The 17056-nt window shown below is 44.5% G+C and overlaps 1 protein-coding gene and 1 non-coding gene across 2 annotated transcripts; one reads left to right on the top strand and one right to left on the bottom strand.

Annotated features, from left to right (window-relative positions):
* Positions 1-431: 431 nt before the first annotated feature.
* trnav-cac lies at positions 432-504 on the top strand. Its single transcript has one exon. It is a non-coding gene; the product is annotated as a tRNA-Val (tRNA).
* Positions 505-2981: 2477 nt separating this feature from the next.
* On the bottom strand, positions 2982-15099 carry maneal (mannosidase endo-alpha like). Its single transcript, XM_041955743.1, has 4 exons — positions 14015-15099; positions 12868-12977; positions 5454-5530; positions 2982-4039 (listed from the first exon to the last, which is right to left on the bottom strand). The coding sequence occupies exons 1-4, from the start codon at positions 14517-14519 to the stop codon at positions 3403-3405; spliced, it is 1329 nt and encodes a 442-aa protein (XP_041811677.1). The 5' UTR covers positions 14520-15099; the 3' UTR covers positions 2982-3402.
* Between the last annotated feature and the right edge of the window lie 1957 nt (positions 15100-17056).

The following is a 17056-nucleotide window of genomic DNA, read 5'->3' as shown; positions in this document are numbered from 1 at the left end:
ATTAAATTCTATATTTATTTATTCATTTATTTAAGCATATTATTATAAATTATACATTAATTCAAGCATTTAATTATGTAATTATTTATGTATTTATACATGTAGACCTCCATACAGGAGAGGCTCTCCATGTTCATCCAACACAGGCAGTGTGGTGTTTTTTGAGCTAGATTTTGGTCTAATATGGTCTGTAAAATCGCCCTTTAGATTTTGATAACGAGTTAGTGCCCGATAAATATTCTCACATTTGAAATGACATAATAGCGAAAACGACAGTAGTGGTTTAAAACAGCTTTATAAACTTTTGACGTCCATCAGAAACACTGACTGCATTAACGTGCAATTTACAAGAGATTAGAAAGACGCTTTTTCAACCGTAGATATTAAACTGGATTCCTCTTGTACAAGTCACGTGTCCAAGCGACGCAGTGGTTTCCGTAGTGTAGTGGTTATCACGTTCGCCTCACACGCGAAAGGTCCCCGGTTCGAAACCGGGCGGAAACATATTTTTTTTTTTCGTGATTACGCGTTTTTAGTTTGTACTGACAAGTTTTACGGATCCGACAGGACGTCACATTGAGAGGTGCGTTTTAATTTGAAGACTATAGAAACGCAGCCATGCAAAGTTACGGATATGTGCTCTCTATGTTGAAAGGTGAAGAAAAGCGCTGGAAACAACTTTGCTCACTGTAAAGTAATGTAATGAAGCTCTCAACTGAAGCTCTGCTCTGTTATATCAAAATACCAGTACAAGATGTAGTGGTTTTCTATGAATGATACCAAAGATATTCTAGAACAACCCCCATCCCCCACTCCCCAATCCCCATGTGGCATCTATAACACTGACCCATTACTGATGAACTATTGATTGTCCATGTTAAAACAATACAGCACATGCTACACACACTGCTAAATAGATAGATAGATAGATAGATAGATAGATAGATAGATAGATAGATTTAGGCATAACAGTGCTTTGAGCTCAATGCTAATGTCAACATGCTGATGTTCTTATTGGTTATTGGTTCAAATTTGACGTGATGAAGGCACTAGATGAGAAAATTGAAGGATCCATTAGGATTCATCCTCTGCAGACAGTGAATGTCTACAAACAACTTCATGATGATTTATTAAACAGCTATCCAAAATGATGGACTGACAAATCCACATTGCCATATAGAGACACATTGCAGGCAGGGCAACAACAGAGCAGCAGTTAATACTTATAGTTTAGGCACTAGCACTTGGTAATTGCAGTAGTAGTTATATTCATTGTGCCCGGGGAGGCATTTTACTCTCTTGTAAGGATCTAAATTCTGTTAAGAGGCTTTTCCCCAGCAAAAAATCAGATAGAAATTTTAAATCCCAAACTGTAGTTTAGCAGCGATTAGCTGCTCTGATAACTTACATTTGTGGGCTGCCAGCAGCCAGGTACTAACAGCATTTTCATGGGCACAGGCGTTCCCATTACAGTGTCCTGAGGGATCAGCTTTGCTTCAGCGATTTCTCATTCAAATGAGGGGTGAAGCCAGGCTTCTTGGACACTGATCCAAGTAGCCTGGATCAGTATCCGTGCCAGGCAGTTGGAACCTACTTCCAATTGCCTGGCATGGAGGCACCCACTCAGGCTTCAGTGGTAAATTACACTAGAGCGTATCGCCCCTTGTCATCTACCTAGAGTCAGGGCTGCTCAGTGAAAGCTGCTCTGAGGTTTATGCATTTAGAAAACCGAGAAAACTGCTTGAAATGTCTAGTTGTTAGCGAGGAATGCTTGGGGTAGTTTACATGAATTGTGGCTCTGGAGGTACAGCAGTCGTCCATTAATCAGAAGGTCTGTGATTTGATCCCCGGCCCCTGCAGTTTACATGTAGAAGTATCCTTGGGCCAGATTCTGCAGCCTAAGTTGTTCCTGATAGCTGTGCCATCTGTGTTTGAGTGTGCGTGTGAATGGTTATCGCTCCGGATGAACAGGTGGCACCTGGCATGGTATCCCCTGCCACCACTGTGTGAATGGGCGAATGCCGGCATGTGTTCTAAAGCACTCTGAGTGGTAGGAAAAACTAAAAAAGCGCTGCATAAATGCCGTCCAGTCACCTGCATGAAATGGATAAAGGACACAGGAATGTGAACAAAATCAAATCAACTTTTGGAATTAACCCGAAAGCGCAAACTTTTATTGGCAACTAGATTGCTTGGGTAGCCTAACAAACAAAACCAAGCAATGCACTGCAATTTCCCAGCTTGGGATAAATAAAGTATATCTATCTATCTATCTATCTATGACAGACAAATCTGAACAGAAGTTCAGGCATCCATATGAATGCCACCATATCTGAATAACAGGACCCATCATAGTCAAGTTTATCTTATTATGAAAAAGCTTAGAGAGGAATGGACACAAAGCCTTGCTCTAAATCAATTTCCTGTGCCTACCACTATCAATGGCTGTGTGTAACGCCTTTCTTTCCTGTTTGTCTCACTTTCACAACCATCCCCTACAAACCCTCTTGTCTGCTTCATCTCTTCCTTCTCTCGTACTGCAGGAACCACATGAGGTATGATAAAGCTGTGGAGTCTCATTGAGACATGCCTCTAACTGAGCCTCTATCCCTGGATTCCTAGGAGTGACACCACCCAATCAGTGTCCATGCGGCCCTCGAACTAATTTGCATGCATAATGGAATAGTCATTTGTTAGAGAACCCTAACCCACTGTGACTCTGAATTTCAACGCGCCCATAATTTAGACCTCCTAGGGAAGCTTTTCCTACCCTTTTGCTCCCGATTCACCTTCTGTATTTTATGCACGCTGATTATTTCACCATCTACAAACACGCAGCTTTGAAACTAGACTCTGTCTGCAGGAAATGACTGCAGCGCTGCATTCCTCCAACCCAGGTGCTGCTTTCACCTCTTCCATTATTTATAACCTTTCTCAGAAGTTGGTTTTCTTGTGCAGTGACACCACTGATCCGCCAACAGTAAACAGACACAAATTTTAATTTGTCTTGAGAGAAATACAGGAAAAAACAGTGTTTCATCATAAGAAAATAAGAAAAAAATCCCAACAGGGCAGAGTTACTGTACATAGATGCACTTTCTTGATGTCACAAACAGACACTGTACAGAGCTGTCTTCAGGAAAAGATTGATTAGCCGTCCATCATTGTGACCTCGTACCACTGTAGCTTCAACATGTCAGTGACATAATAATCTGTACAAAAATGTTAGTGATTAAAAACAGTAAGGGTAGAGTGAACATTTAAGGGAAATCTGATCAATAAGTACTCAGCGTTAAGACAAACAGGTAGGTGGATGAACATAGAGGATTGTCTTTTCACAAAGCGGACTTAATGTCATTTCTGGTCATGCTCAGGGCATCTACCAGGAAAATAAAGTCATGTTCACATCAGCCACTTGTCCTTCTCCTTGTTGAAATTCTCTGCCCACTGGCGAGTGAGCTCTAAGTAGTGGTCTGGTTGGTTGGGCTGGTAGTCTAGGTACAAACGGGTCACTGTTTTCTTGGGTACAGCCTTCTCTATCTGCGTGCCTTCGTGCCATTGGTTAAAGGAAGTAATGGTGACGATTTCTGGTCTGACAGACAAAGCTGCCTGCAGGGATGTCTCGTAGTAACGTCCGTTCACCCGGTTCCTGGTGTTGTGGTTGTTCCATGGCCGGACAGCCGTATCCACGTACCCTGGACCAACACTGGGAATAAACAGCAGATTGTTTGCGTCACAGAAGGTCTTGATGGCCTTCCAGTTTTGGTGTGACGAGCCAAAGGAGAAGCCGTTGGAGGCGAAGTAGGTGTAGATGCCATCAAACCCGCTGGCGTGGATGTCATGCTTGTGGCGCTCTTCGACGATGAGGGCGACGAAAACGCCGTCGTAAGGCGTGCCTCTGATGCTGTGGGAGCCTTTACCTGTGAGAAGCTCCGCCCAGGACTCTGGTGGCGTCAGGTAGGAGTCATAGACGTAAAAGAGAGGCAGGACTCGCCCAGTGCTGGACCTGAATCTGTAGAAGGCGCCATGCTTTCCATAACTGAGAAAAACAAGAGAGAGGGACAAGAAAAGCTGAATTTCAAGCTGTTGCAATATAGAATAAACATTACTTATAGATTTTTTCCCCACTGGAAACATCTGGCGCGCCAAAAGCAAACCTTATGGAGGGCCAGCTGTAGCCCACAAGCCCCATGTTGGGCAGCCCTGCTACAGAGACACCTTGTAGACACAGAACAACACTTCTGGTCCTGGTGAGGTTGTAGTTGCTAAATGTTCCGGCTAACATCGTCTGTATACTGTTTGGTGCTATGCAGATAACGTCCAGGGGGTTTAATGGACTTGTCTTGCCTGTTACGGCTGAAAACGAGGTTAATGAGCACGGTGAGACTGAACCAACACAGTAGTCTGAGGTCCATAAAACCAAAAGCAAGAATGAGCTGAAAGATGCTGAAATGCTCTGCAGAGCGGAGGGGCCCTGCAGAGACGGGTGACAAATGCCTGTGTTTGCCACCACGAGCAACACCTTTCAGATTAGACATAGCCACTGAAGTTATTGTTAATGTAAAATTACTGCTAAAATAGGAGAGCAATGACAGTGAGTTAAGCTAACAAGCTAAATGCTAGTGACATGAAGTTGAACTGCCATGTACATTAGCGTGATCCAGAGTCAGCGTGCTAGCCAGGCAACTGTAACTACGCCGATTCAAACGGAATGATGCTAAGATGCCACACACAGCACCTTTAATACAGCAAAGATTTCTCAGGTTGACTTTGAGTCGGACATTCAGAAAATATTTGTGTTTTACTGAAACCACCGTCTGTTTTTCTGTCCCTCCAGTTTTTGTTTCATTTTATACAGATGGTCGGCACAGTGGGTTCCTGAAAATACTGGCAGCAATATCCAAAGTCCAGCAATCGGATTCAACTCAAAGCACTCTAGCCTGGGCTTTGATTTTCCTCCAGGCTTGTATCGTTATAAACATGGCATCAGTGAGCCTCTTTATTCTCGCTCCGAGTCACAGTGTGAGATCAGGGGCTTTTTTTAAAATCAGGCTACTACTAAATATCTTATTGGCTGAAACACTATCTGATTAACCTCACAGCCTTTCCCTGTCTCTCTCTCACAGCTAACATATTTTATACGGTGCTTTTAGTTATGGAAAAAGCTGAACATCTTCAAATTTTATGAGGTAGCCAATGAAGTCGGGTTCCCTTTGACACACAGTTAGACTGCCTGAAGTCAGAGCAAAAGGTACCTGATGATCCATTACAGCAGGATCACAGGGGAGACATCTATATTTAACAAACACCGTCCTCGCCTTCCCTTATTGGACTTCATGTTTCACCAGATCTCCAGACTCCTAACGTCAGCAGCCGCTGATGTGGGGAGCGGAGTTCAGCCCTGTGGTCAGCGAAGACGCAGAGGAAAGAGGGAGCACAGACAGACAACTTACTTGTCAATGATGTATTTGATGTTGTCGTGCATGCTCAGGTCCGTCCGTCCTTTGTATGGCTGTATGTGAAAAGCCACCTGTGCGAAACACATTTGAACACGGATGTTAGCAAAAAGGTTAGAAAAGCGCATCATAAATACACACAAACCTGTAAAACAGGGGGTTACGCAGTGAAACTGAGCAATCAGGTCTCCATTATTCCAGAGTATTATTCGGTTTGATGGACAGCCAGTACGAAGGCAACATTTAATTAGCAGTCTGTGGACCTCGTTAATTATTTGGTCACACTCTCTGTGACACACAGTGTTGACTGGAGGGTCATTTTGGGGCCACTCGAGAGGTGCAGTACTTGTTCCACAGTGGTTGAATGTGAAGACTCAAATATCAAACTGCTCAGCATCGTGACAGCATCATGTCGATGTTGCTCAGCTAATGTGCTCTGAAACAGGTTAACTCCAGAGGATCAGAACCTGCCAACAGCCTGTTTACTGACCAATCAGCTCACTGGACTAATATCATTCCTACAAGTACTGACTTTATAATACAGTGACCACTAATTGAGGAGCAACACGTCTTTTTATAGGTCAGCAGAATCATTTTTGCAGTTCCAGGCTTTCCAGCTCCACTCTGGTTTTAAAACAGAGCTTTGAATACACGGAGGGATAGTTTAGCACAATAAATGCATAATCACGATTAAAGCGGCACTTTAGTTATTTTTCATTAAGAGATTTGTTCATTCCCAGCAGGGTTCCTGACAGTGACGATGCTTTTAGCCTCTTATTCCATCACTGCAGCTCAGAATAACATGAACTATTTATTTTCATTGGAGACATAATCCACACTATTGATAAACTCCCATGATTATAAATACAACATCAGACAAATGCTAAATTGCTGTTGCTATAACCAAATTTCCCTGCAATTATATCACAGTTTCATCTCATTCGTTCGTGCCTCTGACAATGTCATTTGTAATTCACATCCCGGGCCTCTTTCACATGAGCATGCCACAGCCTGATAGGAAAACTTAATAGAAATATCCATCTTTGTGCTAGTGGTTACCCTCTGCGGCTGAGTGAAGCCAGGTAACACCAAGAGAGCCACACTTTAATGAACTTGCTTTGTGATACAGGCCTCAAGTCCAAAGAGGACTAAGATCAAGCTGAGAAATCAAGTCCTGTTCGATAAAAGACAGGAGACAGATCAATGCAAATAAAAAAAAAAAATCCAGTTAAAGGATATTCATAATGCTGAACAGCAATGCAGAAGCTCTGTATGATACAGCATCTGTCAACATCCAGCTAATCAATGCACACATGCTCAGGTTTAAGGCTGTGTTTGAATTGTGCTCTCTGATGGGAGAAACCAAGTGCAGATGAACACTAGCACTGTTTCTGACTTCAGTACTCTGAATGTTACTCCATAATTCAGTCACACTGCATTACCTGTGAGAACCTAAGGGGGAAAAACAAGCCCTTTTTTTACCTGTTGCTCAGTTGTGGCTTGTTTATCTTTCAGGGCAGATAGTAGACATCTGTCAAAGCTGGATAATACCTTTGAAGATGCAAACCACTGCTGGGTAACAAATAGCATTTGAACTTTTCACCTACGGTTTGCGTGGTGAACGCTAAAGAGTGTGAGCGAATGTGACAAATGGGGCTAGATTGAAACCAGAGGGAGGAAACTGTGCCTTTCAAAGCAATATGGAAGGAAAAGGTCATGTCACTATCAAGACAAGTTTCAGTGGAAACAGAGAGAAGACAGAGTTTAAAAAGTGGAGACTGGATCCTGGTACTACAACCCAGATAGACAAAGTGACTATTCTATTAAAGTTCTATTAAAATGACCCTTATAAAGCATCTCTGTTTTAGAATCTCTCACATGCTGATGTTCCACGTGAATTCTGCCTTCATCATACATGCAAATGACAACATTTTAACCATAAATGGTCTTGATGAGTCATGACTTTTGGTCTACAAATATTCATCAGTGGTTGACATGCCGTCACTCATGTACATGTGTAATAGATGAAGAATGGGGAACGAGAGCAACAGCGTGCTGGTGCTGTTCTTTTGTGCTGATAATTGTTGCCCAATGCCTACATGGAAGTTCTGAATGTGCGCGTGCCTCCTGATGATTGACAGAGGAAATGTCTGTCACACATTTAATAGCCTCTCTGCAGAGAACAAACAAAACACTTCACGGCATCGCTTTACAGCTCACACTGGTTTATAGCTTCACATGGCTTGAAATCTATCAAAACACATTGCTGGAAGAGTTTAGCCACAAGGCAACTCAAATGGCACTTGGTCGGAGATCGGGCAAGCTGATGCAGCCTCCAGCCTCCAGCCTCCAGCCTCCAGCCTCCAGCCTCCAGCCTGCAGCAGAGATGAGGAGCAGCTACAGAGATCTCACTTATTTCTAACTCTACACCCCCACATTTTTTTTATAGGTTCAAATGTATAGTCTTCAGCACCAACTGATGCTGACTCCACTCACATTACTTGAGGACACTGATCAGACTTCAGACAGCTCCACCTGGAACCACAATATGACTTTTCCACAAATGTGGCAGCACTCCGGGAAAGAGCTTTAACAAACACATTGCTATCTCCTGCACTGTTTGCGGCTTGCACCTTTATTCTTTGACCGTTTTACTTTGATCCATTAATTACCACACATTAGCTTGTACAGTTGGCAGAAATAAGGATCATGTCACCCTCATGCCTGAACGTGCGTCCTCATGCTAGAGCTGGTAGGACATGAGATATAAACTATAACGAGACTTGCACATTAAACATTTCTCTACACCACCACTCGTGGTCCAGGTATTATTTTAAAACGTGGAATTTCAGTGCAGTTCTATTTTCCTCTATGCTTTCTCAGGTTAACTGATACAGACTGATCGAATGTGCTTAGATTCTTGCTTGCCTGACAAATGGTATAAAAATAATCTCCCTGTGGTGAGGCACCTTAGTCCATGAGCCATCAGTCATCAACGAGAAACCTGGCAGGCAAGCGGTGGCCTTTTCCTCTCGTATAAAGATAGAAGGGGGCTGAATTGCAGACAGAACCTAAGTATAGGCGGCAGGATGCTGAGGATTTCTTGGATGGAGCAGAGAGGAGGAGGAGAGATGACAACCATCCCTGCGGGCTTTTCCCTTATCGTCGTCTCATCTGTCAACACACTCAGGTGACACAGGGTGGCATCTATTCCACTGACCCACTTGTCTCAGAAATCTTTTTCAGCTACTTCTAAGTAATGATTAAAACTTCAAAGAGCTTCTGCACACTCCTCTTAGATTTATGTGATTTAAGCACATGTCTGCAGACATTTTTCAGGAGAACACAATTAAGATATGAAATTAGCCACAATTGGGATTATGAGCACGATGCCACAGAGAACACTGTGTTACGCTCTCTGTCAGCAGGTGAAAGCCGGGCGATGGACACCTGCTGTTGTCCAGGAAAAACCGTGGCGTGCTCGTTTGCTTCAGCCGCAGATGAAACATGTCTACCACAGCGAAGCGGTGAACAGTAGAGCACTGACAGAGCTGCTGAGCCACAAACACGGAGTGCTCGACGCCCACTCCATCTTTCAGAGGAGGCTGCAAGGTCTTCCTAAGCCGTTTCCATGGCAACACACGGCGTTTGGCGCTCGGCCTCGGGTTTGTCGACCGTCCTGACTGGTTGGGAATCACAAAAGGCTGGCGAGGTAAGACGCAGCTCAATCTGCTCCTGCTTGGCTGAATAAACCGAGGAACGGATGCGGATGAAAGACGCTTCGTTTGCTCAGATCCCCTCGTGCTGCGTGATGCCAGCAGACTCTCATATTTGCACTCGCCTCGGGTGTAAAGGCGCTGCCGCCACTAACGGGCCTCCTGAACAGTTTTTACCAGTTTGCCTTTTCTTCAGTTAAAGACAAACACTAACCTGAAGCAACCTTACTTCATCGTGCTGCTGTGTGCTACATGAAATCAGCTCATTATGCAAACTGAGGTGATAAATTCAAAACCACTGTGAAAGAAAAGTCTTGAAATCTGCACAGGGGCAACTTCGCTTCTCGAGATCTGAAAATGGCTGAAAGCTTTGGCTTTATACCAAAATCAACCAACCGCAAAAACACAAGCACGGGGTCTAATGTTGGCTGAATCAGCTTTCTCTGGACAACTTACACATCATATCATTTGTGCTCTTTGACAAATCTTTGATTTGACAGGAACATTTTCTCAAGAGTGCATGTCATTATAGTGGAACAACTTTCTCATTATAATATGTCTGTTTGTAATTACAGCTCCACGCTCACAAAGACAGAATTGCTAAGACGTGACGTATATGAATGCGTTAAAACTGAAGAGATGTTTTTTGTGTTTAGCTGCTCTTTAAAGCTGCTTTAGGCCACACGTTTGACAACTGCCCGTTTACTCATCCAGCAGAAAATGCTGGCATTCACCTGAAGTCATGTTTCTGACCACTTGATGTCCAATATTCACTCTTTGAGCTCTGTTTTGGTCTCAGCTCTTTAGCTGCTAAATGCTGCACTATGTTCCCCAGCTAGTCGCTAACTTTCTCTTTCTGCCATTTGGTGGCGGGAACACAGTGTACAGTGGGGGCCAGCTTTCTAAATAAAAAAAAATGACATTTGTTTAGTTCTAGCTATCCTGTTATTCACCTTCTTACAAAATGAATGTTATTTTATGAGCCTGTATCAGTCTGAACAGACTCCTGACAACATGGAAAACCAGTAGTGATAACTAGATGCTAAACTAAAACATGCTCTCTGACCTCCACCAAGGAAACAGTCAGTGCTCAATACAAAACCCACAGTTCAGCTACCGATGAATGAGTCCTTATCTCAACAGAAGTCCTTTTCAGGATCCCAGGAAGCAAACAGAAATACTCAGTTTGAGAGTGAATACGACAGCTGGTCAATGAAAATAATCCTATGTGATGCCTCTGGTATCTAACAGACAAGCTCAGTGATTCTCTGACAGCTCTAGATGTTGATGGTGGGTACATGGAAGAGAGAGGATGGAGGATAATCTTGTTCTGTAGAATGGGTGAGCTAAGAATTGTGGACTTTTTGGGTCATTGCCAGGGATTGGCGAAATAACCAATGATGGTTCTCGTTAGATTATCTGAATTCAATATATTCTGTGGGCCGGACGGGAAGCTTCGGAGGGCTGGATGCTGCCTGTTGTTCCTGGAAATGAGGTTGATGAAACCAGTGAGACTAAACCAAAACAGTAAAGTTGCGGCCAACAAAGCCAGAACAATGAGCCTGCAGATGCTAAAAAGCTATGAAGAGCTGCAGAAGTGGGTGATCACTTTCTGTGGGTTTGTCACTACAAGCGACACCCCCCACATCACACATGGTCATCTGACCCACAGCTCATATAAAGATAGTGATGGGTGCAGCTTTAATGCTTTCATTGCCAGACTTGATGGTAATGAACATATATTTCATGCTTGTTTGTTGACTATAAAAGGAAGAAGGGCTTGATTCAAATATTCAGATCACATCTATGTTCAGATCGCTGTCATTAAGAGAATAACATTACAACAAAGCCTACGTGTTATATTGAGAGATTATGTCGTTAGAACACAACACTTTACTGCTCGACTAAACTTTCATTTGTCTCTTCTTGTTTGGCATCCTGACATCAACATTTCACTGAGCAAACAGGGTCAATCTATGTTTAATTAGTGAGTATGGAGCACTGGAGGGGATTATAGACCAGCCTGTGTCCTCCTGCCTGCCTGTGACACCGGTGATGTGGTCTGAATCCCTCTTAACTTCATTTTACTTCTGATTATTGACAGAGGAACTCATCCTGTGTCAAAAGCATCTTTAAATGACAACAAGGCACAAATATGCATATGATATCTACTGAGGACAGGTTCAATCACATCTGGGGACATTAGATAGACTTACATTCATTTCCTAGAGATTTACCTGACCCACAACTTGCTTAATCCTAACCCTAACCCTAATTTAAACCTAAACCTAACCTTACCCTAACCTTAAATCAAGGATTAAGATCATGGGGAATTGTGTTTTGTTGCCATAAGGAAGGTGAGTCCCCACAATGTGACCGTGTAAACAGATTTATGTCCCCACAACATGAGTAATACATGGCCACACACACACACACACTGCTCAGAAACACAGGCTTCGGCCTGTATTTTGTCAGCGGCAGCTCTGGTGCGCTGAAACACTGGAGCATTAGCCTTCAGGTCAGCTGTGAGATACACACTGTTGTGTAAGTCTGACTGAGACACACAGAGAGACCCAGTTCTCAGTCTAAGACTTCCATATAAGGAGCACGAAAGTAGACTGAGGGAAAGCTCTTCCGTCCTCTCTATGCTGAATCTAGTCTGTGCACAGCTTGTTTTGCCACTGCTGTCTCAAGCACCTTCAGCATCTTACGGCTTTATGATATCTGACCCCCTCTGTGCTAAAGTAAATATGACACTGAAAATGAAAAGCTACCCTGAAGCCGTTCAAGTCTTTAAAAACAGCCATTGGCTCGGCTAGAAAGCCGTCTGAAAGCAGAACATTTTCATCTCTCTGCAACGCCCATATTACTGTAAATGTCAGGTTTTGAGGTCAGAGCATTGAAATTGAAGATGTCGCTGGGACCCACTGGGTAGGTACCACTTTCTTCACCGTCAGGAGCCTCAGTGGACCAGAATGCAATGCAGCCGCAAGACATGCTGCATTTTGAATAAAGGGCACGACACACTTTTCCTCAACTGGAGAAAATGCGTTCTTAGGGGCCCGTCATGCAAGCATTTAAGAGCAAAAATGTCAAAGTGGATCTGGGACAATGTTTTGCTGTATTCAACTTTGGTGAATGCTTTGCATTGGTGACAATTAGCAAATGTCATAACTGTGCTCATAATGGAGGAAACAAAGAGCCGGAGACTCCAAACCTGCAGAGTCTCCGAGCTCCAGAAGACATGATCGTTGAATAAGTTGGTGAAAGGTGAACGTTTGGCAGTGTGGGCATTTTCAAATTCTTTACTCATGATGTTTACATTGCAGACTTTTAGGTCCCAAACTGGTTTGCCCATGAATGAAGCGCTGTGTCTATATTCCAGGTTTAATCCAAGTCCACAAAACACTGCTACTGCTCGGCTCTGGCCAATCTGATGTGCAGCCAGAAGCCTGACACAAAGATAACACTCGCTTTTTGTCAAGTCAACACTGACAAATGATGATTTCAGTATTCTCTTGAGGCCATAGTGCTCAGATAAAGCACAGATCCTACAACTGACATGTTGGCTGCATATGTCAGAATCTGATTTTTGTACCACATGCGCTCAGCTTTAACATTTAACCGTCACTGGCAAGTCATTCATTCAGTAAATCATCAGAAAGGAAAAACATACCGGTTGTCTCACCAGTTACCTTGATGCTGTGCCGGTGGGCTGCGTCCATGACAGCGGGAACCAGGTCCTCGGTGGGTTCCCCGTGGTCGTCTGCCACCCCGGGAGGATACCAGGACAACACCAGCACCCCTGCAGCACCACAGCACGAGGGGGAAGTTTGAATGTGATGAATGGTGTTTGAGGTGAGGCAACTGTTGGGTTGGAGGACTGGGGCACATGCAGGAAACTCAAGATAATTATCCTGTGAATGCATGTACAACACTGAGATGGAGATGTTTCCTCCATAATAGCTCTGCTTTTGTTTCAGAACATTAAGCTATGGGGAAGTCCTTGGATTTCTGAGTTTCGCTTAATCTCTTTTACTCAGCCCTGTATCCTAGCAACCACGTCCACACTGGATGATTCCACACATCATGATTTAAGACTAATGCCAACGTTCAGCGCCAGCGCAGGAAGTAGCCCGCCCTTTACGCAGCTTGGTGGAAATGAAGCGTGACCAGTTGTGGGGGGGTGTAGCGAGGCCAAGTGTGTGCACGGCGCTATGCAGATTTACAGAGATTCCAAAGGACAGTGAATGTTGCAAAGTTGCAAAGTTGAACTGTGGTTTATATGTGTACTGTTATGATTATTATAATGGAACAAACCATTTGTTCAACCAATTCCATAAAAAAAACAACAACGGCATGAAATGTTATCCAGGGTTTCATTGTTGTTTTATAACAGTCTGATGCTGATGTTCTTATCTGGCTGCTTTTACTGTCCACACACAAAAACTACAGTCAGCTGACTGTCAGCTGATCACAGTTGTGGATGGGAAGCTGCTGCCAATGAGGCCCAACACTGTACTTTGGTGTAGAAATTTGGGGTTTTAGCAACCTGGAAGGTGTTTACATTCTACTATTAAACTATTATGGGGTGTTTCCAGTATTTTCAGACTAAATTTGCATGTAAACTTGACTGCATGTAGGTCGATAAATTAAGGATTCTGTATTTTTCACAGTTTTTTTTAAATAAACCTTTTTTTTTTTTTTAAGAAAACCCAAATGATTAGAAAAGAGTAGAGAGTTAATTTTCAATGTCTGGGGTGGGGGCGATGTGGAGGCTGGTTACAGCCCTGGAGGGATGTCAACATTCAACATTCAGGTGGGAAACATGTGAGCTGTTACCTGCTGCAGCCGCTTCTATCTGGGCCATGTGAGCCTCCAGCACCTTTGGGTCCCTGGAGCTGTAGGGTCCCAGCTCAGGGTAAAAACTTGAGGCGATGTCTTCTGGAGGCGCGTGCCTTCCTTGGGCATGGCTGACTGCAATCTTGGGATCCCAGTGTGGCACCAGCACATGATCCCAGTGAATGTACTTGTTGTCCATGCTGGGGGAGCCGTACCACAGGTAGTAGAAGATGTGAACATCGTAGAAGATGCTGTACTCTCGGTCCGACTTGGTGAAGACCACCTTAGTGTCGCTGCCGCCCGCGTGGAACTGGCCCGGCGACGCCACCACGTCTTTGACATCCAGCCGCCTCCTGTCGGACCTCTCCGCGATCAGGTCCATGCCGGGGGCCAGGTCCGAGAAGCCGTCGCTGGGCTTCAGCGTCCTGAGCCCCATCATGGCCCCGAAAATGAAGAGCGTGAAGAGGAAGAGCGCCACGAGAGCTTTCCTGCGGAGCCGCGTCATGGCCGCTGTCCGTGGTGCTGCAGAGTCCAGGGGAGGAGCGCCGATTCCTGTCAGTCAGCTGCGGCTCCCGCAGCCGGGCATCGTCTTCCAGTGGCGTCGGGCAGGTAGAAGGAAGCTTACTGTTAAACGCGCCGTCACCAAAACGATCTCATTCCCCCTCCATCGGCACCACCTGAGGGGATCCTGCGCTACAACGCCTCAGTGCACCGCCTCCAGCGCCCTGGCACGGCCATGATGATCGCGTCGGGTTTTTATTTTTTCTCCATCCTCTTCTCTTCGGGGGATCGGCAGTTTCCTCGCACGTCCTCAGAGAGCAGGAGCCAGTCGGGTCACAGCCGAGCCTTTTGTGAAGCTCCGGCGCAGCGAGCGGGGGCAGCTTCGTGATCCTTCCTCTGCTCCGACCGCACCGTCCGTCTGCTTCGCATCTCTCCGTCGAGCTGCTGCAGCTGCGATCATCCCATCCCGACCGCCAGAGATCACCTCTTTCTCCACGGTGTCTGCTCCGTCACTGGAAGCAGCACCACATGAGGCAGTCAGTGTTTTTACCGAGCATCAACGCCAGACGACAGAATGAAGATGTTGTTTCTGAGGGGGCAGCAGGGAGGCGGGATCATCGCCAACCGGAAACAAATGGACTGTATGAGGGGTGATTAGTGCCACCAGAGAAGCAGGAGGTGGAGCTCCATTAAAGCTGTTGGTGTTAATCTCTTACATATAAAGAAGCATTTATATCAGGCATCTCAAACCGGTTCCATAAAGGGCCGCGTGGCTGCAGGTTTTCATTCCAACCCAGGAGGAGCACATCAGGCCAACCAATCAACATCAAGGGATCACTTAGTTATCAGCTGAAGACTGAGATCAGCTGATTAATTGATTCCAGCCTGGTGTGTTCCTCCTTGGTTGGAATGAAAACTTGCAGCCACGCGGCCCTTTATGGAACCGGTTTGAGATGCCTGATTTATATCTTACTGAAAGAGTACACTGTGAAAATGGAAATGGCTGAATCGTATACTTGCTTCATTTAATCATTTTTTAGGAATTTTAGGAAGTTTCCAGCAATAATTTTGTGACCAGTTACAGGAAAGTCATACAGGAAATTGATCTGTGCACAGTGTATATACACATGGGTGGAGTCAATCAAAAATCATATAGCTGAAACACCTTTAAATGAATCAATTCCAACGAGTGGCCTATCCTTGTCTCCCTGCACAGCGGGTTAGCTGAATATGTAAAAATGTGTCTGCAGGGAGGCAGATGGCCGCCCACCCAGAGCCTGGTTCTGCTCGAGGTTTCTGCCTCCTAAAAGGAAGTTTTCCCTCGCCACTGTCGCCAAGCGCTTGCTCATGAAGGAATTGTTGGGTGTCTGTAGATAAAGAGTTTGGTCTGTAGCTGCTCTGTATGGAAAGTGTCCTGAGACAACTTCGGCTGTAATTTGGTGCTATATAAATAAAATTGAATTGAATTGAATATCTGAAAGCTCTGTTTTCCCTGGAGCCAAATAACATAGTCTTGTGCCAATGCAAGAAGTAGTATTTCCTTTATACAATAGGTGGAAAGTCCAGGTTTTCATCCTGTCTCATTCCAGTGGTGTTAATAGTTTCATTTTTAACCATAATCCCAGTCTTTCCTTACATTAACCATATGGACTACATGCTGTGTGAGATATGTGGAAGTGTAATCCAGGAATCATCGTGTAAAATAGTTGCATGCTGGGTGCTTTATAGTGGAAGGATCTCTGCCGTGCTGGTGGCTGTGGTGCTCCAGGAGTTTGTATAGGTGCGCTGTCGATTTTGCTTTCACCTTTTTTTTTTATAGCCATATTATTGTAGCCTGGTTTCTTTGTTTTGTCAGGTTATATTTGTCACGTCCTCCTAGCAAGATTTGACCCTTAAATTCCTTTTCGGCTCCACCTATTTAAAAACACATTGTAAACCAGAGGGACATGTGGAGAGCAAACTCTATACTACATGTTTGGATATATTTCCAAAACTACTAGAATTATGACAAAATATGGTTGTACTTAGCTGAAGATGGGTTCTGTCTGGCACCAAAACTACTTGGTCAAGTTTTGGAAAAGGTTTCTATTTTCTTTAAAAAATCAACATTGACAATTGACTTCACACTGGAGTCAAACCCTGGTCTCCTGTGTGAAAGCCATTATTAGAACCGTGAGATTTACCACACATCCAAGTCAGGATATTCTTCACTCATCTATACGTAGGCATAGAATCTACTGGCTGTTGCATCCTAAACAGGACACTATGCATACCTAAGTCACGTTGTATGGTACACTCAGGTCACATGTAATACATTGTAGGGGAGACAGGAAGTCAGTTTGTTGAGTCCGGGGCAGAGTACAGATCATCTGCCATAACCTTGGCTCCCCTGGGAGACCAGGAGGCACTGCCCAGTCACCTTTAGAAGACAGGAAGTTTGTCATAGTACCTTTGAGGCCTAAAGAAGTTTGTTACAGTGAGACAAAGTGTACATGATGCAGTTGCAACATGCCACGACAATGCCTCAGTGACCAAAAACCT

Source organism: Chelmon rostratus, chromosome 16 (genome assembly GCF_017976325.1).
Source record: "Chelmon rostratus isolate fCheRos1 chromosome 16, fCheRos1.pri, whole genome shotgun sequence".
Taxonomy (NCBI): domain Eukaryota; kingdom Metazoa; phylum Chordata; class Actinopteri; order Chaetodontiformes; family Chaetodontidae; genus Chelmon; species Chelmon rostratus.
The sequence above is the reverse complement of the archived record's forward strand: the minus strand, read 5'-3'. Positions and strand labels throughout refer to the sequence as shown.